Consider the following 26,401-nt stretch of genomic DNA (forward strand, 5'->3'; position numbering starts at 1 on the left):
TTGAAAAATTCATAACATGTTTAATACCTTTTCAAAAACACAAACCTGGATAACAGAATTTTATCCGGTACACATTCAGAAACTGACATTTCACAATATGTTTTTAAATAGGTTTCCAATAGTCGGCAAATTATATTGCAACACACACATTTTAAGATTCATTTAATGAAAGAAGATTGATTACCGAACAGACCCTGCACACAATAGTCGAAAATAGTTGCCGAAAAAAGATTTTCCATCTAGGCATAATCCCATCATTGAAATTAAAGAGTTTTTCTTGTTTTCTTGCGATTTGAAGCTTGCCACAGGTGACATTACAGTTGGCAGGATCCGGCTCTGTGCTGCATTATCTGATGAGCAGTGTTACTGTACACAGATGGTTGCGATCGTACATAGTAACTTGAGAACTGCACCTATAGGCAGATGCACACAGTCACTAGAGCAACACTGTGGCTCCGGGACACCGTACACATGCTCAGATACAATATTCATTTAGCTCACCGTGGGTACCTTATAAATAGCAAGCGATGACCCAGTTGAATTCAGACTACAAGAGAACTTAAGTAACCTTCAACTTGCCCATGCTATTTAAATAACCAGGCAGGGTTAGTGAAGGACTTGAATCGCTCCAAAGCAGGGCCATGTAAAGACATTGAAGGGCAGGTGCTGCTCACATTTTTCCCTAATAAAGTCAATTTTGAATGATCGTCTGTTGTTGAAAAGGAGCACCAAGATGCTGAAAGCGGGGCACGTTTAATCAGGCACCCTGAATGGCCGTCCGCATGTGTCTGCCCTGAAGCGCCGTTCCCACTAAGCGAGGGAGACTGAGCAAATGGAGAAGCAGACGACGACGACAAACCTCTCCGCACTCTCAGCCGACGGAACACCTGTGCCGCACCGAGCACGTTAAGCGAGTTCACATGCCAGCGGCGGCCTGCTCTCCTCCTTCCCTGGCAGATAGCGAGCAGGTGTGCCCGGCGGGCAGCGTGTAAGGCACTGGCAGCACTGACCCAAAGTACTTTGCATATGCCGGGGAAAGGCATGTTTGAGAAAGCTTTGCAAAGTTGCCCATTTGTATATTCGTGTCCCGGTGGGGGTGGGGAGGCGATGTTATCACAGCATAAGGATCTGAGGCGTGCAGAAAGGAGCAGGTCTGCGTTATATTGCGAGCTGCTGACGCTCATGCTACCCTGCTTTCCAAAGGAGAGCGCGTCACCATCTCCAAGCACAGTCATGCAGACTCACGCTCCAGGGAGCAGTAAAACACAGTAAATGCATTCCAGCATTGAGGTCAGGGAACATTGTGGGTTTAATTGACTTTTTAAGCAATCAACTACTTGGCAGTAATATGGCAAACAAAAACATGCACGCGCACACACGCACACACACTCCATAGGCCATACACAGCGGCTGACAAACATACACGCGTTAAACAAGACATAACACATGGAGATTCCTTCAATGGATAATGACCTTCACTAAAGTGTAAAAATGATAATAAAAAAAAAAGTCTTTGTGACAGGGTATAGTACAGTTGCTAAAATATTCGCATAATGTGGCACATCTGTCAACTTTGATTCAGATGTTTCAGTATCACAATGAATTCAGGGCTCGCTCTCTCTCTCTCTCTCTCTCTCTCACACACACACCGTCCAAGGCTACTGCATTGCTCCCAAAACCTGCCACAGTGCCCATTCAAATGGAGGGATTACGAATCAAATCTACACTTAAAAATACATGTTTAGACAGAAGAGATGAATGCACAGTATAAATAACTGGACAGGACACGCATAGAATGATCAGGTTGATATAAAACAAAAAAACAAGCTTTGTGCATTCGATGAGGATGCGTCCCAGCAGCTTGTAAGGCTTCAGTGCCGCAGACGATTAAAAACCCCTGGAGCGACATAAAACAGTAGATTCACAGTATATGGCCACTGCTAGGAGCACAGAAATGGAGAACCAATCTGGAAATGGGATTTGTGCCTCTTCTCTACCAAAAAAAGGGCCGGCATTCAGACAGACATGTTGTAGACAGTCTCGGGGGTCAGTATTTGGATCAACATGTTTTAGAAGCTTAGAGGGAAGAATAAGATGAACGTTTGATCTGACTACAAAACATGCACATAGTCCACTACCAATCTTAATATATATACATTCAGTATTAAAAAGGAATACGTCACTGAAGAGTCAATACGTGACCAATGAGTCAAAACACACAGCATCATTCATAAACCCACGCTAATTCCTCAGCCGTCATGCACATGCATACAGTTACGCCCTATATGCACACGGTCAAGCATACAAATTTAGTGTTAATAAATGCCATTTTCTGTGTTTTTGACAGACAGAATATATTCCCTGTTCATATGCTAGTGTGAAATGCTTTAGCATATGTGACAATCCTTTATCCATAAGGGTACATGCAGTATCTGTGTCATAGACACAAGTAAGGAAGCCAGCTGGCATTCTGGGTAATCTCCAGATGCCTGCAGCCAGTACTGTATTCAGTCACAGTCCTCACCCGCCATAGCTGCTTCCAGTGCGGCCAGTGCCTCAGCCACGTCCGAGTCCAGCACACTCCCGCGGTCCTCCGAGTCCCCACCATTCTCCCGAGCGTCGCCCCCACCCTGCGTGTCCAGCTCAGGCAACACTGTGGCATCCTCTGATTCCAGGTGGCTCACTCTGGTTTCTACAGTGGACAGACTAGCCATGCTAGCATAAGACTCTGTCCTGTCCACCTGCGCCAGGCCTTCCAGCCACTTTCCGGAAGGCAGGCCTGTCCAGGTGTCCCCCTGCAGACTCCTGTCTGTGCCGGCCGAACACTCTGAAGGCACACTGGGTGAGGCTTTTGCTGTGTTTGGCACCGTGCAGTTCTGCAGATTGTTTCCCACCTGGAGAATGTACAGGTTCTGTCCCCCCACGAGGCCCGGCTCCATGGGGGCCGGACTGGTGTGCAGGCGGTTGATCTCATTGTTGTCGATCCGCAATTTATCGGGATCCCTCTCAAACGCCTCGGAGTTCCCGCTGCTGTAGCCCAAGTTGTGAAAGCCTTGTACTTTGTGGCTACTGTCAGACACTATGGATTTCTGCTGGTACTGTGTACTAATGCAGCTCTCACTTTTCCGCCTGGGAATGTCGACAGAAACTGAGGGGTCATAGATGTAACTAACGACAAGGGAAATAATGAGAGGAAAGTGGGAGAGGGAAAAAGAGAGCAAGATTAATATTAAACTCATGTGCAAGCTTTACTAAAGTTCTAAAAAATGGCACCTTTGAGTATCTTGTTTGGAAGAGAGATTTTCCACGCCTCCCCTCCTCAGTTCTAGGGCCCATCTTGCATGTGCCCGCATTTTACATGCACACACAAAATAAATCCGACAACCTCTTTCTGGAAGCCCTGTAAAAGGACACAATGACAATGGATGCAAAGGTCGCTCCTGAGTGGGAACGGGAGGCAGCCTTAGAGCTGGGAGAGAGCAGGACAGAGAAATATGGAGCGATGAGAGGCCAGCTTCAGTAAAGTCTGTTTTCACGGGGATGCTTGGGCCACCGGTGTACCTGCAAGGTCACAATGGTGCCATCTGAAAAGTCATGAAAAGGAGGAGGAGTGCGAGCAAACAGAAGACTTTAGCCAGCGGCCTTTTTGTTTGTTTACAGATGGCGTAGCGAGCCGTGCGCACATCCTCCTCGGTGTCTTATGTCCCCATCCACTCCCCGGGTGACACACAGCCGGCCCAACCCTGCCGGGTGGGGAAAACAGGAGGAGGAAGGATAGACAGGTTTGAAAAGGTAAAAAAAAAAAAAAAGGAAAAAAGGGGATTTTGTGCAAAGAAGAAAAAAAAGACAGAAGAGAGGAATGTGCCGAGTGGGTTTTTGCTCCACCGGCCACCTCCACGGAAATCAGGCAGTTAAGAGATCTGAGCAGTGACTGTAACCTGGGCCAAGCAGGCAGACAGACAGGCGACTGTGCAAATGGGTGACACTGTAAGCCAGATCAAATTACTCTGCCTTAAACACCGTGTGTATCACACACACACACACACACACACACACACACACACACACACACACACACACACACAAACGTAGGGGGATCCTGCTCTCCTTACTAAGAACAGACACTGTAAACACAGCTACCTGCTCAAAGCAGAAGCACCCGTCTCCTGGGATGAGAACCAGTTTTACTGATCTTTAGGCTCACCACACTAAAGCTTGTTTACTAAGGCTTGTGGTGGGGAGATGCACAGCATATCTGATCATTTTCAGTGTCACACTCCCGAGCTGAACCCCCAGCCCGCCAAAGCCAAGAAATGGATCGGCTCCGCTGCCAAACGTGGGCTAGACCCCTGGAAGATCAATGGGGCTTCCCCACGACCTGATTAGGCAGCCCGTTCCCTTCCAGGGTAAACACTAAGTTTCAGGAACGTAGGTTCTTTGTTTATTTATTTAGGGGGTGAAGTATTTTATTTACATGCACTATATGGAGAAAAGTATTGGGACTCCTGGCCATCACACCTACAGAAACTTCTATGACATCCCATTCTAAATCCATAGGCATCAATATGGAGTTGGTCCCCCCCCTCCATTGCAGCAATCACAGACTCTTCCACAAGATTTTGGAGTGTGTTTATGGGAGTTTTTTTCCCATTCATCCAGAAGAGCGTTTGTCGGGTCAGGCACTAATGTTGGACATGACGACCTGGCTCACAATCTCCGTTCTAGTTCATCCCAAAGGTTTCGATGGGGTTGAGGTCAGGGCTCTGTTCAGACCACACCAAATTCACCCAACTATGTCTTTATGGACCTTGCTTTGTGCACTGGGGCACAGTCATGCTGGAACAGCAAAGGACCTTCCCCAAACTGTTTCCACATTGTTGGAAGCATAGAATTGTCTGCAATGTTATGCTGAGGCGTTAAGTGTTCCCTTCATTTTAACTAAGGGGCCCAGTCCAACCCCTGAAAAACACTCCATACCATTATCCTTCCTCCACCAAACCCTACACTTGGCACAATGCAGTCAGGCAGGCAACGTTCTCCTGGAATCTGCCATACCCAGACTCATCCATCAGACTGCCAGATAGAGAAGCATGAATCGTCACTCTATAGAACGTGTTTCCCCTGTTCCAGAGTCCAGTAGTGGCGTGCTTTACACCACTCCATCGACACTTGGCATTGCGCTTGGTGAGGCTGGCATACAGCCGCCCGGCCATGGAAGCCCATTCCATGAAGCTCCCACCGCACAGTTTTTTGCCGGGGTTAATGCCCGTGGAAGTTTGGAACTCTGCAGTTACTGAGTCAACAGAGCACTGGCAGCATTTCCGATTATGCGCTTCAGCACTGATTCTGTTACTTTACATGACCTGCCACTTTGTGGCTGAGTTTCTGTTCTCCCTAAATGCTTCCATTTTGCAGTAATACCACCTACATTTGACCACGGAATATCTAGCAGGGAAGAAACTTCACAAACTGACATATTGCATAGGAGGCATCCTATAACGGCACTACTCTTGAATTCACTGAGCTATTCATAAGGACCCATTCATTCACACGTTTGTAACCTGACTGCATGGCTGGGTGCTGGATTTTATACAGCTGTGGCAATCGGTCTGAATGAAATACCTGAACTCCATGTTTGAGAGGTGTACCCCAAAACCTTTGTCCATATAGTGCAGATTTACACTGGTCAGTCATTTTTTATACCTGCCCAAGTCATCTGGGCCTTTAAGATTCAGGGGCCGGTTGCACAAAACACCTTAAGTTTTCCACTTAAGGTTTAATTTCTCCTTAGCTGATGGATTTATTTAAGGGTGTTGCACAGAATTCCTTCAAAAAATTTCCTTAAAGAAAACCCTTAAGGAATTTACTGCACTGAAAGACATTTTACAGCAATGAAACTACAGTATCCATGGAGACCATTTGTTTGCTTGCTCTCATGGCTGCTTGATACCTGTTATCGCCTCCGGTGTTAATTTTGTTGACGAAAATAAGGCCTGATGAAGGGTTTTTGCATGATGACTAAAACAAAAACACGTATCTTTGACAACGATGAAATGAAACGTGATTTGTCTAACGAATATAAATAAAAATAAAAGTCTGATTTTGTCACCACTGCATGCTTATCTGATAAAAAGAGAGACTGTTTCCCTGGTGTATTGTGTTCATGATGACTAGGTATTTTTCGCTTGACTAAGAATTACTGAATGGCTCATTTAGCAATAAACTTTGCTGACTGTTTGACCACAAGCACTGGCACAAACTCGGAAGATACGCAGAAATGCAGGAAGAGACAGAAGAAAAAATATTGAGCAAATTATTTTTGTATCTCAATTACATTAAACACATTAATGAATAATTTTTGCATGCGTCTCCATATTTCTGCATCGGAAAATTGTTGGTGCAGCACATATTAGTGGAACAATATTACATCATCTTTTATTCTACAGAAGATGAAAGGTGGTTCTGCTAGCCAGAATTTAATAATGTAATGTTACGGGCTGCATAAATAAAATCTTATAGATTTGACTGGCAGTCGATTTTAACGCAAAATCAATTGATGATTTTTGATCATCATTAATGGTATCTGCTGGGTACCTTAGAGGTACCTCAAGTTCTTTACTTTGGTTCTTAAGGTCTTTTGTGAAATCATTTAATGAAGTTTAAGCAATTCCTTAAGTTTAAGGCCAAGAAAAACGTAATAATTAAAAGTGAGGATTTTAAGGGAACCTTAAGGAAAAGACTTGTGTGCGTTTTGTGCAACGGGTCCCAGACATTCACAGCTGTGTATGTAGCAAGCTACTTAAACAGCCAGCAGAATGACCATTCATCCAGGGTGTACCCCAGCCTTGTGCCTTGTGCATGGGATGGGCTCCGGGCTGCCCTGTCACCCTTACTGGGATTATCAGCTAGTAAAAGGATGGATGGATGGATAAAGGACCTTCAGTTGAGGTACCACATTACCCCCAATTTCCCTCAGTGCGGGTGTCTCTAAGGGCCTGTATCCCATGCTTACCTTTTAATCATCCTACAGCAACTGCACCCCATCTGGTCAGTGGTGTAGCACAACTGTGGGGAAGACAGAGCTCAGTCAGCCAATGGGAATCATTTTCAATCAATAGCACAGGTTCATCCTCTAGCTACCCCAGCGCACACACGCGCGCGCGCACACACACACACACACACACACACACACACACACACACACACACACACACACACACACACACACACACACACACACACACACACACACACACACCTCATTGGCTGGCTAAATCTTACGGATTCAAACGCAATTAGTTCATGATTTTAGACATACACAGGCTCACTCTGGCCTGTAAATACAGTGAGAGGCCTGTTGAAAGTGCCGGGCATCCCAGCCTGCAGTGAGGGCAGCTCACAGATGTAATGCTTTCCCTGTGAATGGGAAACTTTTTTGGCTTCATATTTTTCGGTTAGGGGGTCATCTGGAGTGACGGACCCAGGGTTGATACCCCTTTATTTTTCCACAAGGAAGATATAGTGACCTTTTCTCTGGCTACTTATTTTGAGGTTTGGCATTTCATGCTGCTCCTATGGTCTGATAAATAATTAATGCCATGACCCGGGTGGGTCAGTTTCACCAAGGAAGGAGCAGGGGCTGCTTTCCTCGCAACCAGAGAGTGAGGAGGAGGCCTCGCAGGACCCTGATCAGGCTTTAAAACTAGAGCCTACCAGGTCTTTCAGCCAATGACCAACAGAGCTCAATCTTCAAAACTGGTTTTGTGACCGTCACAGCGTAAACGGTAAGAGAACGTGCAGTCCCTCCCATGAGGCCTAGAGCTCCTCATTATGCACTAGAAGAGCCAATAAAAATCCAGCAGTCACTGTGAGCAGGTCACCTGACATGTCCTACCTGCTACAGCAAGGGGCCTCGGCAGAGCGTTCTTAGCCAATGTGGACGCCCATATAAGGGACACCCAGCTCATTCAGTCCGTTCAGGCTGGTGCTGTGCTCTGAAGAGAAAAAAAATAATAAAAAAAATGTCACCTTGACAACCATCACATCATCTCCCTCGGCTAGAAATAAAGGTCACGATTCCCTCTGTAACAAATGGCTTACAGATTACTACTGCGTCTGAGAATAGACACAGCGCCACTAAACACCAGTGTATTGTGACCGCGCGTGTAAACACACCTACGCTGACGAAACTCGGCTGACCCTAATTTCCTCATTTAGAGCTTTGAATGCAACCATTTGTTCTACTGTATTCAGGCATCTTCAAATGCGTCTGGTCAAATCCTCCATCTAAAGGACACATTTTTCAATTAGAGCTGCGAACTTTAATAGACTATTTCCAGTTTCATATTAAGGATACGATTCTCCTGGGATCTTAGCTTAGACAAAAATACTACCAGAGTTAGATTTAAGGAAGGTTGTTTCTGTTTGGGTAAAGTCCTCACTGTTTCAGCAGGTGTGTGAGAATCCTGCAGGTTGATGGAATAAACTTAACTTAAACAAGGGGCTAAGAGATGACTGCAGAGCAAACAGCACCGCAGAGTTTCTGTACACAAGGGCCAGGTCATAAGCCTCTGGGGAGGGTCACTAGACACACTGTTTGTGGGAGACGTATACCGGCCTCCGCCGAACCCCCCGTTGTTATTTCGGTCCCCAAGCTGCTTCCAGCTCGACACCCCGGAGGCCCGGGCCCATTGGAAATGGGGCGGCCGCGTGACGCGGCTCTGACGCTGGCACAAAGCTGCGTTGTCAGAGGGGGTCTGGTCGGGGTGGGCGGGGCCAGTCAACACACTTGGATTTCAGCACAGCGCGCTGGATGAGTCACGGAGTGTGAACCGCAAAGCCGCAAAGCCACAGAGCCACTCCCCCTGCGGCATTACTCTACGGCTGGCGGCTTTTAAAGGCAACGGCTCTGTTTATTCTCTCAAACTAATAAGGGGGAAAAGGAGCCTTTTCCTTCATACCTTTACTTGCGCAATTCATTGCTTAAACAAGGAATCTTTTCCTGCTCAGATAAAGATCCAGCTATGTACACAATGACTCCTGGTGATGAAGTGCTTCACTGGCTTGCAGTGCACTGCAGAGGCTCCCACTGGTCCTACTTTGACTGCCAAAACAGCACATACACTCTACCAGGATGCAGGGGGGGGGGGGGGGGTCCTGGCACAGGGCCGCTTCAACACCAAGCCACCCACCTCAGCACACTACTTAGTAAATGGCACTGTGATAAAGGAATATGGCATACAGAGTTTATTCATGAAGGACTATGCTACCCATGATGCATTGAATCAGTTTTACTGATGAGGTGTACTAACTCTAGTGAACAGATGAAGAATCTGACGCAGCCTGGAGATGGTGGTGGGGGGTGGGACTAAAGCTTTTTTGGAGGTTCTCTGGAAAGAAGCCAAGGTACACATGTCACTCTGAGAACATAACCTTCATAACCTGCAGAGCCCCCACCCTGCCCCCCTCCCGAGTTCCTGAAACACATAAATAGGAAGCAAGAAATAGGAAGAGTGGATGGGGGTGAACCCTCTTTGCCCCCATCTCACCCCCCATCACATATGCACTTCCGCAAGTCCGAAGCAAAGATCACCCCACGGAGCAACCACACAGATCCCCACGTGCGCAGACGGCCCCATCAGCCAGCGTTTTTTCTAGTTCTTTCACACCCTTTTCCTCACCAGGCTCAGCACGGCAGAGTAGCCTCTGCCTTTGTCCTCCATCTCTGCATCCAGAGCCTGATCAGAGCAGCATCTCTCAAAGTGACCACAGGGGACCCCCAGACCAAGGCCAGTCAATCCTGTAGGCGACACAGGATGTCACCTGGGCTGCAAACTTGCCTGGCAGTTTCATTTTGCCTTGGATGGGGGGGGGGGGGGTGGGGGGGTTGGCTGTGATGTTCGCTTAGGGCGCTGCATCAGCTAGAACAGTCCATATTTTAGATCCTTCCCAGGAAAAACTATTACTGTCCCTGAGGGCAGGGCTGAAAAACACTGGATTAGAGGCCTTTCAGAAATGCCAGTTGCAACCAGGTTCCAAAACAAATAAAACAGAATGTGTTATATGCAAGTTTCCCATGTAATGTTGCTTATTCTGGCTGATGAAGAGAACAAGCCTTGTCACTGATGACAAAGAGGCTATGTAATTTTTTCTTTATTATTTAATAATAATCAGCAGCGACTGAGACTCACAATGACTCTTCATTTAGCTCACAGAGTGCCCATTCTTCTCAATGGGCCAGGTGAGGCTAGCAGGCTGTTGCCAGGACGATTCGTCATGACGACTAAAGCAAACACTGTGACACACTTATGATTGACCAGACCACAACCCAGCATGCTGGCAAGCACAGACAACAACCGGGTAGTTAACAGTCTTACTGCCTGGCCAGTTAACATCCTCAGTCAACACACCATCTCCCTGGAAGCTGCAGATTTAATAAAACAAATTAAAAGGTGTTATGTACACTGTTACCTGAGAAATGAATGAACGATGTGCATCACACAAACCAAGCGACATCACATCAATGCCTTCTTAATAAAAATGAGGGAGAAAATGCATTATAGGTAACTATGGCGCTCCTGGACGTGACCAGCATCAACACTGACTAGGCTTTGGCAGTACCTAGTGTTGAGGGAATATGGGATTTAAGAGTAACACTTTTCTGGTATTGTGAAACCTTGGTGACAATTCTTGGTGAAAATTCAGCATCACCTTGTATTACCCTAATACTAGCCAAGCCTCGTGTACCATTACATTGGGGCAATTAGATTATAAAATGTGTTTTATATTGGATATGGCAAATGATTTGCAGAAGAATCTATTATTCTCTGATTGGTGGCCGTCTCGCAGTGATGCCATATGCCCCACCCAAAGGTACCGGGATATTAGATGCTTCCACATGTGTGCGACTAAATGATATGCTGCAGGAAATGATCGACAAGGGCAGAGTGCAGTCATCTTTCTAGGCCAAATGCATTAAACAGCATTTCAGCACAGAAATGAGAAAGAGGAAGATGAAATAGACAGATGGCAGTAAAGCGTTTTCATTTTGTTTTGGCAGCAAGATGAATCGAATCATTTCAACCACATTTAAAATTAAAGAACAAGACCAGTATTTGGGAAAATAGTCTTTGCATCTTGATTGTGTTGCTTGTCAGCCATTATTATAGGGTTCAAATAAATGTTCTGAATAACAGCTTGTATTAAAACATGCTGGGGACATTTCTGAACTGCATAATGCCATATTATTTTCACCAGGCCTCTTAGATGGAGGTTGGTGTTTCATTTTAATAATCCACGTCTCTCACAGCCATGAGCTTTACCATCACAAGCATTTCCCCCTATAATTATACCATGGCGTTTGTTTGCAAGTGTGGTCATGAAACAAGGCTGTTTGGATGTCAATACACACTCCGTGTAAATATACAGGCTCAACACGTCTCTCCAATTTGGCCAGTCTTCGCACTACACTCTACCCTTGAGTCCAAATCTGGAAACTTGGCTCGTGGATCAGGCAAGCAATCGCCATGACGACAGCAACACCAGCACCCTCTTGATATACACCTTAGCCAAATTCTACAAGCCTGCATTCAGTCACTTGCTTGTAGGGAGTAGTGTTTTGCCTAGTTTCCCATAAGTTTAAACAGCAACAGTTCTTCTACCTTTAAATGAACACTTCTAATATTAACGGCAACTCAAAGAAGCCAAAACCAGAAGGGCGCCCCCAGTGGCCACTCAAGCAGAATGCAAAGATGCATTAATCCCTGTCTTTTTGGTAGTCAGATTATGTAACTAGAATAAAGTACCTTTTTCTCTCCCCTGCTAGACTTAATGAAAGTAAAAAGTGTATCAATTTAATTTTACCAGAGGTGTATTCTAAATGAAGCCACTCTAACAGTAAGGTGCTACATCCATTCATCATAGGACCCCCCTCCTCCCGCCCTCAAGCCTTTGTCACACTTCGCTAAAACACCCATTAAGGAACAACAGCACACTCTAGTAAAGCTCTAAATTAAAGATGGATTCAACCAAAGTCATGTCCTCTGTGTTTTCGTGTCGGATAGGTTAATCCGTAATGTGCTCACACAGCACTGCCAGAGAAGGCCAGTGCGGCTCTGTTCGAAGAATTGTTAATGTTTTGCCTTTTAACCAGGTGACCCAACGCCTCAAGCCATAACACAGTCCCAAATGGAGGGGGTTGATATCTACACCTCCTCTACAATGGCTCAGAAGTACCAGATGCTCGTTATTTTGTAATTAGACATTGCAGGACGGGCACCAGACCGTGCTGGGAAGCAATACTGCGTTATCACTGAGCAGTCTCTCAGTCCAGCCACCTAGGCCGAGCCAAATTTAAGGTTTCATGATTTTTCTGTGGTCCTTCAAATAAAGTTTAACTACAAAATATTCAGAAGTTCACCATGGACATTTACTGGCACAGAATTCTCAAAGGTGGTACAATGCCAGGTAAAAACAAACAGAGCACAGGTATGGTGAAAGTTCAAACCACTTAGTCACATCTGAAGGCAACTTTTTAAATGATAGTTATTAAAGTATCTGCAACATTTCTCTATACACCCCGGTGGGCTATGAACCCAAAATCGCACTATAAAACAATAAATACCAAGCACGACAGTGCAATTTCCATTAAATTTTCCGCATATGTAAGCTGACTGAGATCTACTGCACCTTATCACTGTACTCCCAGCTGGCACCCCTTAGAAACGTTATCTGAGAAGGAAACAGAACCGGTCAATTTTTAAATAAAGCATAATATGTACTCATACCGAACGGATGCACTACGAATGCTTGCCTAAACACCGTTTAGATGAATATTTATCTTCAACCGCGAAAATGCATCAAAACCAACGGGGGAATTTTTGCTCAGATCCTAGATCAAAAGCTTTAGAACGATATACTGTAAAGAACTAGTTAAACTCTTCTTAAACTCATATTTTTCTAAAATGACTAGCAACAAAAATCCCACATAGTAAAAAACACCTCACTGACAAATTATTTAATTACACTTCAATAATAAGCGCTACGGTTAAATGCATTACAAATGGAACCTTTAAATGGTATTTTTAAATTCCACCCAGCAAAGTGTACTAAACTCCGTTTACAACCAAATCAGCAACATATTTTGTCCTAGATCAACGTGTCATATCACGAAAAACATTGCAAATGAACACGCATGAACTTACAGCTCGTTTACGAAATCAGGTGTTTGCAAGTCAAAGCTGTTTACCTTGGCACAGGTGATTTGCGTTACACCATCAGGTATCTTTTTAACTATATCGATTTGTTTCCCCCTGTTTAATACGTACTTAGTACAAAAATAAATAAATAAATGTATATAATCAGGTCTGGAAGTATAGCTCCCGACGAACTGTGTCCATGATTTCAGCTATCGCGCAGCAATACGTTCGTAGTGTCTCTACTTCCTCATCAGACAGGTGGGGAAGACGTGTTGAACATTGTATCACAGCCTACCAGGCAAACACACACAAGTATACCGCACACTATTCACAGAAATGTTGTTGTTGCACTTAATTCTGAGAGGATCATATCATGACGATGCCAAAAATAGCAGAAGCATCGGGTTTACCTGCTACGCCGATAGAGGTGTGGCACCTGCTTGCCGGAGGTATTGTTTTTTCCACTACTAACTTCTTCTCATTTATATTTCAAATATTTACTGTCATCCATGAGGGACAGGGTATATTAAAAGGCCCGAAAGACACCAATCACACGTCAGCCAGGTGTCGGTTATAAAGGAGTTGTAGGTGAGCGCTGTTGTTTCCCATGTAAGCGTAGGTGAGCAGGGAAACTCCTCCCGCAGTCGCGAGCTCCCATGTCGCCTGCCCTGCCCGTCTATTTGAATTTGAGCTGGAAATCCAGGGGCCTGCTTTGCCTCTTTGCATGGTGCGTTAATCATATACCATGTGACCTTGGATAAAAAAACTTTTAACCATCTGTAGGCCATTTGTACGTTTTTTTCCCAAGCTCAAAGGTCATGACCCAGCTCTCTACAACCATGAGGTACTATACTTTAATATTTAGTTATTGCCTTCATTATAGAAAGCTGTGCACAGTAGTAATTGCTTGCATCCTTCCATTTAACAATTAGAAGAATGGTTTTATTGACATGATGTGTAAAGTGTCTGTTTTTGGTATTTTACCAAAAGTTGTAGGGAATTACTGTATATAGCACAATGCTATGGATGACATATTGTCTTGCATAGACAGCATCTCCATAGACAACATCTGAGTTTGTGTGAGTGAATCGGGATCCACCATCTGAAAGATGGAATGCACATTGGTATGATACTTTATATTGTTTTCATGTATGCTGCTAGACAAAAAAACCCTATAGAAATACCCTGATATTCCTTTGAAAGAAACTGGAGACATTTCTATAGCTCAGAAACATGACCCATTTGCAGATGATGACGATCGTTTTGGCAGCAATGGCAGAAACTGCAGGAGCCAGGATTAGGTGAAGAGGACCATTGGAGAAGTAGCTTTGGGGTCCTTCACAGCAAAACAAAGCAAGTTACGGGCAGGATATAATGAATAAGGCAGGGAATGTGCAGTTTAGGACTGTTCCTCGAGAGGTTTTAAAGCTAGTGGAAATAAACTGGCAAATACTTAGGACTCTGCAAAATGAAAGCTTTATTCAAGATATTTCCTCAGGATTTTAATTAATTATACCAAATGTCCCCATGACCCTGCATGTACAGGATAAGTGGGTGGAAGATGTCTGATGGTAACATGGTTTAGCGTGTATCCAATTTCATTTTCTGTCTCTTATTTGTTTTTCTCCACACTGACTACTTTGCTGTTGAAATATGAACTATTTACACAGTTTGGATTACGTCGCATTTCAACATTTCTCAGCTGGCTGCTGATAAGATCCGATTGGTCCTTCGTTATGTATGCGTTTGAAGCGATGTTGCATGACTGTCTGTCACAGATGGTTCCTCACTCTGGCAGCTCTCCTATAGGTTCGTCCATCTTGCTTGTCTGCTCACCCCACCTGGTGCTCAAATCGCATCACTGAAAGCCACTTTACGTCTGAAGTTTATAGTTGCTAATTCAGCACCAAAAATGTGTTTTGCAAATGATTTAATCCTAAGCAGTTTAAGAAGGGTATACACACACACACACACACACACACACACACACACACACACACACACACACACACACACACATTAAAGTAACTCTTTGAAGCACATTTTTGAAAGTTACGTATGACTGCTCTTGGAAGATTTAGCTACACTTGATACAAAGAAACTTTGTGTAACTTTTAATATGCTGTGTACATCAATCTTCCAACCTCTTATCCTGGTCAGCAGAGACCTGTGGCCTGGAGCCTGTGCCAGGCAGCCGAGAGCACAATCCTGGGGTAGGGGCTGGGCAGGATGGCAATACATCACAGGGCAGGTACACATGGAGGCTCTGAGAATTCAGTAACCCTAACTGCATGTGCTGCAAGAACATGTGTGAACTCCACAGACACAGATCCGGGGTGGAATTCAAACCGCCCTACCTTTGAGGTCCATAGTGCCACCCTACAGGCCAGAGATGCAACACTACAGAAAATTCATGGTTTGCTACATACCTTGGTTTTGGGTTCAGGGTTCGGTGCAATTTTGATACAGCAGGGAAAACAGTTTGTTTTGAAACTGTTATTAAAAATGCAAACACAAACACAGAGTATGTTTGCATATCTGTAGTGTTTAACACCCCCATTGCTGTGTTTTTGTTTTTTTTTGTTTTTTTAGCTTGGTTTGAATTTTCTGGCAAATAGACCTTAAATACCACAGGGAGACTAACATGCTCCTGTCTTACACACATTCAGATGATGTCGTCTCGAATGAGGTAGCATGTTGGGTGTGTTTCCAGCATGACAGACAATCTTGGTCTTATCAAGTACATCAACCAGTGCTGGTATAATTTATTGGAAAGCCAAATGTTCCCAAACTCTGGACTGTGATTGACTTTAAGTAGCATTAGCTGTAACTAACTCAGCCACAATTAGCACAATGTTTTCCGAACATCTACTTGTGAAATTAGTTTCTTCCTGTCTCAGTCAATGTATTTATTCATTCATTCATTCACTGTGCATACCCAACAGAAAAGGATATAACCGAATGGCACACAGCATACATGTACAGTCACAGCCCTGCTACAGACTGTGTGAGTTTTTATCTATAGAGCATAAGATTTACTGTCTAGTTACTTCTTAGAATTTATTGCTTTGCCCCAGATTCCTTTCTAGAATATTGACTTGTTATGCTCCATGGTCAACAGTATTTAGGGACTTTAATGTCTGTGAGCTTGAAGTGGCCGATACCTGCAAGTACACCTGTCACGTGCAGCATGTTTTCGTGCGCGGGATTAAAAAGCCGGCCTCCCCTTTGTTTCCCTCGTAGGTATAATGTAGCACGTCAGCTAGGGTTTACCAGCTCGCAGCTCTCAGCAAGATTAATGTGTTGGGCCCTCAGCCGGTAGCGTCATGGTGTCTATGAACATATGAGGATGACTCACCTCGTCCCTGCTTTGGAAAAGGGGGGCAAATAAAGCAAGCCGACCCGTAAAACCGCCAACCGCTGAGAGAATCGTCTAGTTTATGGCTGTGGGAAATACTGTATTGCTAAATCTGAATTTGCGGATATGTTTGATAAATTACTCGGTTTTAAAGCACTGCTGTATACATGCAAACCTTTAAATGTAAGGCAGACTCTCTGTGAGAAGGTCATATTAAGACAGGATCTACTCAGAGCCAGGGGACATAAGCTTACTCTAAACAGTCTTGGAAGGTGTGGTCCCTGTAGGCCTTCTATTGCTATGGAAACAGCACGCACACTTGGCACCATGGGAAATTAAAAAAAAAAAAAAAAAAAGAGAGCCCAAAGCAATTATTCATCCATTCATCTTCTATCCACTATCCTAGTCATGGGGGAGAAGAACTGCAGCCTATGTGGGGCAGCATAGGGCACAAGACTGGGGTACATCCTGGATGGGATGCCAGTCCACTGTACCACTCATATATGCCCACACTCACACGGGTTTCGCGCATAGGAGCTGCTAACCACACGTCTTTGTCCTGCAGGAGGAAACCCAATGCAGACAGGATATGCAAACTCAACAGAGTCACAGAAGTGGCATGAAGTTCAAGCCCCTGGACCTGAAGGTGTGAGCCACCATATTCCCTTTCGTGATCCTTCTGAGCCACCAGATTACAGGGGCGTCCGTGTGGCTGCAGGGCTGGAGTGCAGGTGTGTAACCTAATTAAACATCCTTCCCCTGGCTTTTCAGAACATTTCAGCTCTCATGCCCATCATTACAGAAGAGGTGCGTATGGGCATTTATCCGCGACCATGTGCATTTGTGGCTTTTTTGTAATATATTTGTTTAAAAGGTTATTTTGCTCATTTGCTCATGACCCTATTTTGCTTACATTTGTTAATTTATTTATTTACTTGGATGTAGTTAGTGCCACTGACACCATCTCCATGTCGAAGTCTATCCTAATGTGTCAGTTTAATTCAAGATAATGAATCTGAACAGCTGACCCCTGCTGGCTGTCTTTTAATATTACAATCATTTTCTGTGATACACACATGTAAGTGCTGTATAATGATACTGGCCATTTTTAGCTAAGATCCACTCTGAGGCAAAGGAGAACCATTTTATTACATTAAAATTTTCCATACACACAATTTCATATTGCTCCAGACATTTTTTTTAATTATTCCAGTTATACAACTCTGTAACAAAATTTAAATACAACATTTATGAAAATATAAATCTCTAAACAGTTAAGTCAGTCCTGACAATACAAAGACCGTAGAAACATTCATTACCAGTACATTTTAAATACATGTCGCAAACCAGTAAGTTATTAAAAGTCATTCAAGTTACATAACATATAATATACTGTATACTGGCTTTTATATTGACACATTCAAATATACTCTTGAACTAGCATTCCATATAATAAGATGTGAGTGGACTAATTTTAAACTTATTAGTAAAGATGATACATTATCTCTTGCATGGCTAATGCATTGACACTGAATCATACCGAAATCTAAACAACTTTGCCATGACAAAATTCCAACCATTTATTTAACAGATTAAGTTCTAAACAACCACAATAAAAATAGACAAACTGGAACCTTTGGCAAATATACTGTATATTGTTGTTCTTTGTAGTGGTTTTTCTCTATATGGGAAAATAAACTTTTGAAAGATAAATACTGCTACAAGTTGTAAGATATAGAAAATATGTCAAAAGAGGGAAATGCATCAACAATGAAACAGTAACATACAATTTTACGGAGTAGCCCTTTAAATTTGTGTAATGCAAATAAACGTGAAACAAACTAACAAACTAACCTAAACTTAAAATAAACTGTCTGAATCCTTCACCAGGGCACATGAAGAATCTGTTTCACAGTAGACTGCAATTCACACATATCTATCTAACCAAGCAAATTCAATTCCTATTCAGACTTTTGCATTGTTCCTAACTTTATCTAGTTCATCTCCTGACTATACACAACGGAATTTTACATTGTTGCTACACACAACAGAAACACGAGAGGATCTGAAGTGCTGCTGATACGGAGTCCTGCTGTGAGTTTTCACAATAAGTCGCGTCCCCCTGTTTGCAGGTGCTTCATATGAGCCTCAGTCTTATTGGTTTGATTGATCAAACAGGAAATTTACAACCTTCCTAACTTTCTGATTTTACTCATACTAAGGTAATAGTATTTCAATGTATATATTTGTAAATTGCCAAATCCATAAGATATGCTTATTAGAATGAACACTGTATTTATGAATTCCCTGCATCATCAAAGTTTCCAAAATTCTCAAGAAAAGAGAAAAAAAAACCTTTTAAAAATCCAGGCACTCACTTTGATTGTATTAAGCACAACAAAACATTTTGTTTAAGGAGTTGCACAATTGTAGCAGCCAAAATAGATATATACACATATAAATATACACATATCTCTTTTTACAGTACCAGAAAATGCCGTGTAATAGTGATACGGTTAATACAGCTAACAAAACAAGTTTAACTTAAACTTGAAAAATCTGCAGCAAGTATTTATAAATAAAAACAAAATAATGGAAAAATAGTTAAAAATAATGTTACTAATAAGATCAAAATAAAGAGCCAGAAGAAACGATATGAACTAGCATTTGATGTTCTGATATGCTACTGAGTAATAATGGAAATGGAAAACATTTAACAGTCACTAGGCAGCACTAGTTTGTGGATAAACCATATGCCAAGTTCAGGGGAGTGTCTGTTGATGGTTAGAGTGCCACCAGGTGTTTATCTGCAGTTGCATCACAATGGGTCTGTAAACAAGGACTGGCTGCTAAAATTGCACTCTCACTGTAGCAGGTCACTTTTCTTTGTCGGTGTTGGAGTTTCTGCTTCCCCTGAGTCTGAGACGTTTATCGGACTGTCTCTGGAGAAGACCTCGGTGGACTCTCTCCAAATGCAATCTGCGATGGTCTTAAAGGGAAAGGTGCTGCACTTTGGTCGCACCTTCTGGGAGGCATTGTTGACTATCTGACGGCTATTGGACGTGGCAATTTTGATCTTTAGTGCAGCGTCAACACGATCCACTACGGTGTAGGTGCCAATGCTGCCATCTTCAAAGCCCACAATGATGTTGAGGGCTCGCTGGGACAGGCACAGGAAGGTTGGGGTCTTGTACAAGGAGCAGGTGCCAATACTCTTCCCATCAGCTAGCCTCATGACGATGAGGCTAGATACCACACCAGCATCGTCGTCCTCATCGCAGTTACGGAAGCAGATATAGACCAGGTAGCGTCCATCACGTGAGAGCTTCTGCTTCCAGATAATGCCGGCAGCATGGACAAGCCGAAGCTTGCCGCTGTGCAGGTCCAGTACGTTGATGTTCTCATCACCCTTAGATACAATACCCAGTTTTCCATTTGGGGAGATCTGGAAGTCTTCCAGAGTCTTCAAGAAGTTGCTGGGGAGCTGCACTCTTCGACATATGGACTCATCTGCGATGCTCCAGATGAACACGGTCTCTGTGGATGTGATGAAGACGACAAAATCTGGACAGTCCGGGATTAACTTGAAGTTGACGATTGTGATGCCGTCGTCACAGACAAATTTCTTGGATACGCTGCCAGACCAGAGGCTCACAGCAAGTAACTTGTTTTTTGTTATTCCCACTAAGAAGGTATTGGCTGTAGTGATCAAGGCATTCTGCAGTAATACCAGGATATTGCATACCTTGTGGCCTGTGGCCAGCCTCCATACCCTGGATGCATTCTGCTCACAGAGAGACACCACAAACTGGTCATTGTGGGTGATCAAGATTTGGGAGATCCTCTGGCCATTGATCCGGAAGATATTTTCACCTGTCGTTGTCTGCCAGATGTACTGGCTGCATTTGTCATCAGAAGTCACCATAAGATCCCCAGATGAAGTTAGGACACAGTTATCGACAATGCCTTCATGCTTGAACACAGTCTCAATGAAACCAGTGCTGAAGTTCCATTTGTGGACAGACTCCGATCCATCCGTTGTGTAAATAAAATCCTCTCTACTGGACAGCTGCAGACACTGAATGCGCTTCCCAGTTTTGTCAATGTTTGACATAGCAGTGATGATGTCAATGTCCCAAACTGAGAGCACTCCACTGCTGGCTACTGACAAGAGCAGGTTGTGATGACTGGACTTGATTAGCTTCACAATAGCTCCTGAGATCTCCACTAGGCTTGCCATACACTGGCCACTATCCCTCCTCCATACAAAGATTGATGAAGTATTTTCCATAGATGCAACTATGCTTTCCCCTTTCTTGGAGAGTACAGCTGCCACAAAGCGCTCACTGCGTTTGGCTTTGAACTTCTCAACCATTTTCCACAACCTGGTGTCCAGAACCTCTATGCTTTCGACTTTGCAGATGAGAATGGAGCACTGGTCTTCTGATAGCTCAATGCCTATCACCTCACTCTCATCACCTCTGCAATCATAGTCCTCTATGATCCGTGGGTTTGTGATTTCTTTTGTGTTCCAGACTGAGAGACTGCCCTCATTATCGATCATCACCATCTGATGAATTGTGTCTAAGATGAGGAGAGACTTGACAAATCCCCCAGAGAACTCTGACGTCACAGTGGCTAATTTGTCACCACTGCCAAGGTGGAAAATTGATGTGGTGTTTAGGTACTGTCCACAGAATGCATACATCCCATCTGGAGAACACTCAACACAGGTGACCTCGTACCAACAGTGGAACTGGTACAGAGGCCAACCATAAAGCAAATCAATGACACTGACATCTTTGCTGGCTTCTAGCCAAGCGAGAGCATGATGGCTGGACAAGGTGAAGCCATTGATGAAGGCAACCCCTCCAGTAACTCCACAATGTTTAGAGCCTTTCACCTCCACTTCAGACAACAGGCATGACTTGTGGTTGTCATAAATGAGCAGTGTGTTTTTAGTGGTGGCCACAACTAAGTACTTTTCATCACTGGTGAGTCTGATCCCTAAGACAACAGAGCGTGCAGTGTCGATTTGTCTCAGAAGTTGTCGACTTTCCACATCCCATGTGCTGACGGATCCATCCTCTAGGGCTACGATGACAATGTTGGGGGCGAAGGTCGGAAGAATGTCCACAATCTGCATGTAGCTGGAGCACAGAGGCAGTCTTTCTGGAGAGTAGGTGACATCCATTGAGGAGTGCAGGGGCACAATTGAGCAGTACTTAGGGCCATCTTTGTCACATTCCAGCAGGAGATGCCGGAGTTTTGGCAGGGAGGTGACCACAGGCAGAAGCCTCTGCTGAAGCTCAGCAGACAGGGAGCTTGGGTTCCGAGTCACCTTAATCTTGATGCTACGCAGTGTCGTAGCCAGGAATTTGAGTTCTTTCTCCTGTGAGTAACTGTAGGCTAGGTCAATATCTGCTAATGCCTTGTCAAACTGCCCAATCTTGATCATGGTATACAACCAACTGAAGTTCATGATGACCCCAAATGTGAGATCATCCATCCGGCCACTCCGAGTGAGATGGTAGAGAAGCTCTGTCATTTTCCGGTGGTTGACAAAGAAGATGTCTGGCTCCAGGAGGTTGCACTGAAACACCCATGGCTGCTCTGGAGTTTGTCTGTCATATGAGTGCTTATCAGCAGTAGCTTTGTCGCTATGGTGATGGGGGTTCCTGTGATGGGATATGTTCAACGAGTCAAAGTGATTGTTATCACAGTGGAAGATTTTCTTCCTCCCACCTGACCAGGTCCCTAAGAAATACTCTGCCAGGAGACTGTGCATCTGGTGAACATCCTCCTCGTTGCTGAGGTAAAGCTTTTGGGCAATTAGGTGCAAGTGCCTGTTAGCCCACACCATCAGTGTCACATTCCGCACCTGCCTCTCTATGAGGTACCCTTCGAGTTCCTCTTTGAGCTGGGCGATGAGGCAATATGATATCCGTAGTGGGCTCTTGAGGTTGGAACTGACCATGATGTCACCAAGGACACTGTTGTCTAAGGAAAGTATGTCCTCCAACTCCATCTCTGTCAGTCCAGATCGGGCCATAGTGATGTACCCAAGTGCTCGGAACACAAACCGTGAACCCAGCTTATTCTCAATGGAGTAGAAGAGCTGCTCAATGCTCTCATGCACTGTTGAGCACAATGAAGTTTCATCTACGTCCTTGTGTGATCTCCAGTGCTGCACTTCCCGGAAGATGAGGTTGACAAACATTGGCAGGGTGCACTTAGCAAGTGCCTCATTGACATAAATCTGCTGCCCTGAGGTGACCTTACGCTTGATATTAAGGAGCTGGTGCTTGAGGGTCTGGCTACACATCTTCCGGTCATGTTGCATTAGCTCCACATAGCGGCTCTCGTCCTGGACAAGGCAACGTAGCCTCTGTAGGATGCCATGCTTATTGGGTAATGTAGAGACCACCATCCGGACAGCCCGTGGCAGGTGTGCCGGAAGCCACCACAGCTTCCGTGCCTCGTCTGCTTCGGAGAGCTGTTCTAAGGCATCCAGCAAGATGACCAGTGGTCGCTGCAAGGAGGCCTCATTCAGCAGGCTCACCAGCAGCTCGCGCATCTCACGGATCTTGTTGGGCAGGAAGCGGATCAGACAACAGTAGCTGATGGCGATCTGCTCACAGATGCTCTGCAGGAGTGTGCGAAGGTCAGTGGAGAATTCTGAGGATCCAATGAAACGGACGATGACAACTGGGTCACTCTCTGGGCCCATTTCTTTCTGAAGCCAGGAGTAAGCCTAAAATAAAGAAAAAAAATTTATTGGACCTTCATTTGTTCCAAATTACTGACAAGTATCATAAGAAAGAAGAACTCTGGTACAAACTGGGATCATGTCGAGTGTGCATTAGCATAGGTTTACGGTTATGGCTAAGGTACATCTGCGGGTCCTTGAGCAAGGCCCTTCACCTCCAGCTCCCTGGGCGCCCAAACAAGTGACTGCCCTCCGCAGACAGCTTACTCTACAATGAGCAAGCTGAGGGAGGAGGAAAAATAATGAACTTAAAATAAAATATAATAAAACTAATGCCATTATAGTAACCAAAGTATCAAAAAAATTTCATAGTTTTTATCTCTAATTAAACTGTGTGATATGGTTTTTGTTGGAATGGAGTACTGTGCCCTAAATTACTGTTTCCCAACCAAGTCCTCAGGAACCGTTAGACTGTCCACATTTTTGCTCCTTCCCAGCTCCCAATAAGAGCAAAAACCTGGACTGTCTGGGGGCTTCCCGTAACCTGGCTTAGGAAACAATGCCCTAAATGACAAAGGGTGGGTCAGACCATTGTCCTACACTGTCCTGCCAAAGGGTGTTAAGCTACGTGTTTACAGACCTCAATTCATCGGCCTTATCAGTTTGCTGCCTCCCTGCGGTCCTCTGCTGTGAATCATAAGGTTGGGGTTTTGGCTGAGTCTTAATGCACTGCAGAAAGAGCTGCCTCACTTTGGCTATGCGCCATGGTGACTGTAGCCAGGCAAGCTGTGGCTCCCTGCCCATATCCCACAAAGTAAATCACTACAAAAGGGGAAGTCATGGCATCAATTATTAAGGCTAAAGAAACTGGCGACTGCTCAAGCCTCCCACTACAGGGCACTGCAACGTGACTATAATGCATCTGGATGGCCAGGTGGCTGGGGCACAGTGCCATGCCAGCTGGGGTGTGTGTTCAACTGACCAGACACGCACGCACACACACACACGCCGAGCAAAACAGGTACACAACAAGCCAAACAGATGCATCAAGAGTATCACTGACAGGGATGCAAAAGTATTAATATACATGCCAATATTTATCAATTTGTAAAAGGAAATTGGACAGAGGGAGGTAGTGATACATTGAGGAAGAAATATCGTTCACTGTTTTGGCCTCCATCTTAATTCTATACTTGGCTGTTCTCGCATACACCCTAAAATTATAAATGCATTTATGACCCTCCTCCCCCAACACCATGAAATAGCCTTATAGAATAATATTTCCTGTGGTATATATGCCCCCCCTCATGCAGTCCCTGAGAACTCCATTCTCACGCTCTTCTGATTCTGTCTTACCTGTTTGGCTGCCTCTGCTATGAGGAGGGTCTTCCCTGTGCATGGTCCTCCATACACCACCAGGGGGCTCACTCTGCTGGCCTTGGTGGACAGCATATACCTGTGGATCACACTGAGAGCCTCACACTTGTACTCGTACAATGATGAGTAGGTCTTGCACAGGGACAGGTGCTGTAGGATCTCATCGTACAGCGGGTCTGTCTCAGTATCGAAGTTCTGCTGCACGGTGGCCTGAATGATATCCACCATATCCTCATAGAACTGCTTGCAGAGACCTTCGACATAGTGGCTCTCCACCTCCTGGGAGTAGCCCAGCTTCATGTCGCAGTGCGTGACTGAAGAGTAGACTCGCAGGTTGGAGGCTGCCACAATGGTCGGGATGAACTCATCGCGCACCTTCTGAAGCTGCTCGTAGGCCTCTTGGTTACGCATTACGCGATCGCCATTCTGTGTGATATCCATGTAGCGGGCCATCTCTGGCAGCTTGGCATAACGGTCAAAGTTGGCGATTTTCCGGATGTAGCACACACATTTCTTCAGAAAGGCTGGCGTCTGCTTGCCCAGGGCGAAGTCTAACTCGTCCTCGAGAGCTAGGAGAATGATACAGGCAATCAGATGAAAGTACAGCACGCATTGCAGTCCCCATACTGAACATCTGAAGGTTCGCATGATGTACTGAAGCACAAGCTGGTCATGAAGCTTGTTCTTTACCCTTAAAAGAAGCAACGAATGTTCACTTCTGCAGAAAACATCTAGGGCTCTGTTCTCTTAAGTTCAAGTGTACTTCTCTAAACCTTCTCTAAAATCAAATAACATGATGAAATCACACTTATCCACAATTTTCCTCTAAATATATTGATTTCTGATTGTTTCACCTCACATTTGGTCTAAGCAGCTCACGTTTACACTGCATGTTAGCTAAATTACAAATCGACAAAATCTTGAAATACCCATGACACAGAAATGTGAGGGAAGAAGCAGATCTTCAGTTATATTTTAAAGCACATCAAATTATGACTAAGTTACAGACAAGGGTGTAGGTTTGGTTGCAACATTGGAAGGGACCAAATTAGCACCAGATCCCTTGTACTCCTAAACACATGCAGCACCCCTACGACATTGGTGGGGACACACTCTACTGTCTATACCCAAATCCACACCCGTGGTTATAGGTATAGCAGTCTTTGCATTTGCCTTTCTGTTCATCACTGGAAGGCTGCTCCACCTACACGGAGTCAATTGTTTCCTCATGATTCACGGGGTCTAATAGGGGAACATGACAGAAGTGAATTGGTTGCTGCAGGTGCTGCTCGGGGTGAGGGGTGACTGTACCAGCTGTCCATACCAGAGCAGAAGAACCTCTTGGCCTGGTTGTTTTTCATGGTGCCCTTCTCCTGTAGGTGATGAACGGCGGTGTGGAAGATCTTCTTGATCTCGTCTGACACGCTCCGCCAGGCCCTGTCTGTCTTGGCCTTGGTGCTGCCTGATTCCATCTACCAGAAAAACACAGGCCCGCTGTCTTAGTGCCCTTACCATTTCACGTGTCTCCCTTTTTTGGACAGGTGGAGGGAAAGTAAGATGGAGAGAGAGACGGAGACAGACTGAGAGAACGTGTGGTAGAAGGACACTGGCTGTGGATTTTTGAGGACTCCTCTGTGTGGACTGGGCCTGCTGCTTTTTCCATTTTCACCCTGCAGTGATTCTGAACGATAACACCCCCCAGCCTACATTTGGACACAGTATAATAGGCTTTTAGACAAAAACATTACCCTCAGTTTGGAC

General features: G+C 44.7%; 2 protein-coding genes and 1 long non-coding RNA gene across 11 annotated transcripts in view; 1 reads left to right on the forward strand and 2 right to left on the reverse strand.

The window, feature by feature from the left end:
- zgc:194930 (uncharacterized protein LOC557813 homolog) lies at positions 1 to 13,912 on the reverse strand. 5 transcript variants are annotated; one of them, XM_048969893.1, is made up of 6 exons: positions 13,607 to 13,912; positions 12,688 to 12,729; positions 7,895 to 7,994; positions 7,013 to 7,065; positions 3,274 to 3,400; positions 1 to 3,168 (listed from the first exon to the last, which is right to left on the reverse strand). In XM_048969893.1, exons 5-6 carry the CDS (start codon positions 3,351 to 3,353, stop codon positions 2,508 to 2,510), a joined length of 741 nt encoding a protein of 246 aa, XP_048825850.1. In that variant the 5' UTR covers positions 3,354 to 3,400; positions 7,013 to 7,065; positions 7,895 to 7,994; positions 12,688 to 12,729; positions 13,607 to 13,912; the 3' UTR covers positions 1 to 2,507. The 5 variants fall into 5 exon arrangements, with proteins under 5 accessions (XP_048825850.1, XP_048825852.1, XP_048825849.1 ...); XM_048969895.1 differs by lacking the exon at positions 13,607 to 13,912 and adding an exon at positions 13,247 to 13,352; XM_048969892.1 differs by lacking the exon at positions 12,688 to 12,729.
- LOC125704407 (uncharacterized) lies at positions 13,345 to 26,349 on the forward strand. Of its 2 annotated transcripts, none has more exons than XR_007381109.1 (3): positions 13,345 to 13,454; positions 17,120 to 17,285; positions 26,182 to 26,349. It is a non-coding gene; the product is annotated as an uncharacterized LOC125704407 (long non-coding RNA). The 2 variants fall into 2 exon arrangements; XR_007381110.1 differs by lacking the exon at positions 13,345 to 13,454 and adding an exon at positions 13,943 to 14,040.
- Positions 17,686 to 26,401, reverse strand: part of LOC125704402 (NACHT and WD repeat domain-containing protein 2) — a 37,688-nt gene continuing 28,972 nt past the window's right edge. For all 4 annotated transcript variants that reach the window (XM_048969883.1, XM_048969882.1, XM_048969885.1 and 1 more), the window contains 3 exons: positions 25,965 to 26,112; positions 24,620 to 25,209; positions 17,686 to 23,308 (listed from right to left, as the gene is read on the reverse strand). In XM_048969883.1, the coding sequence (XP_048825840.1) occupies positions 19,418 to 23,308; positions 24,620 to 25,209; positions 25,965 to 26,112 (4,629 nt within the window). In that variant the 3' untranslated portion in view covers positions 17,686 to 19,417. The remainder of the gene's footprint in view (positions 23,309 to 24,619; positions 25,210 to 25,964; positions 26,113 to 26,401) is intronic.

The sequence above is a fragment of the Brienomyrus brachyistius genome, chromosome 12 (assembly GCF_023856365.1).
Source record: "Brienomyrus brachyistius isolate T26 chromosome 12, BBRACH_0.4, whole genome shotgun sequence".
Classification (NCBI taxonomy): Eukaryota; Metazoa; Chordata; class Actinopteri; order Osteoglossiformes; family Mormyridae; genus Brienomyrus; species Brienomyrus brachyistius.

Coding starts and splice junctions, on each gene's coding strand:
- zgc:194930 (XM_048969892.1), bottom strand. CDS start 3,353: ATGCGGGCACATGCAAGATGGGCCCTAGAACTGAGGAGGGGAGGCGTG. Junction 3,169..3,273: donor TCCAAACAAGATACTCAAAG/GTGCCATTTTTT, acceptor CCTTGTCGTTAG/TTACATCTATGACCCCTCAG.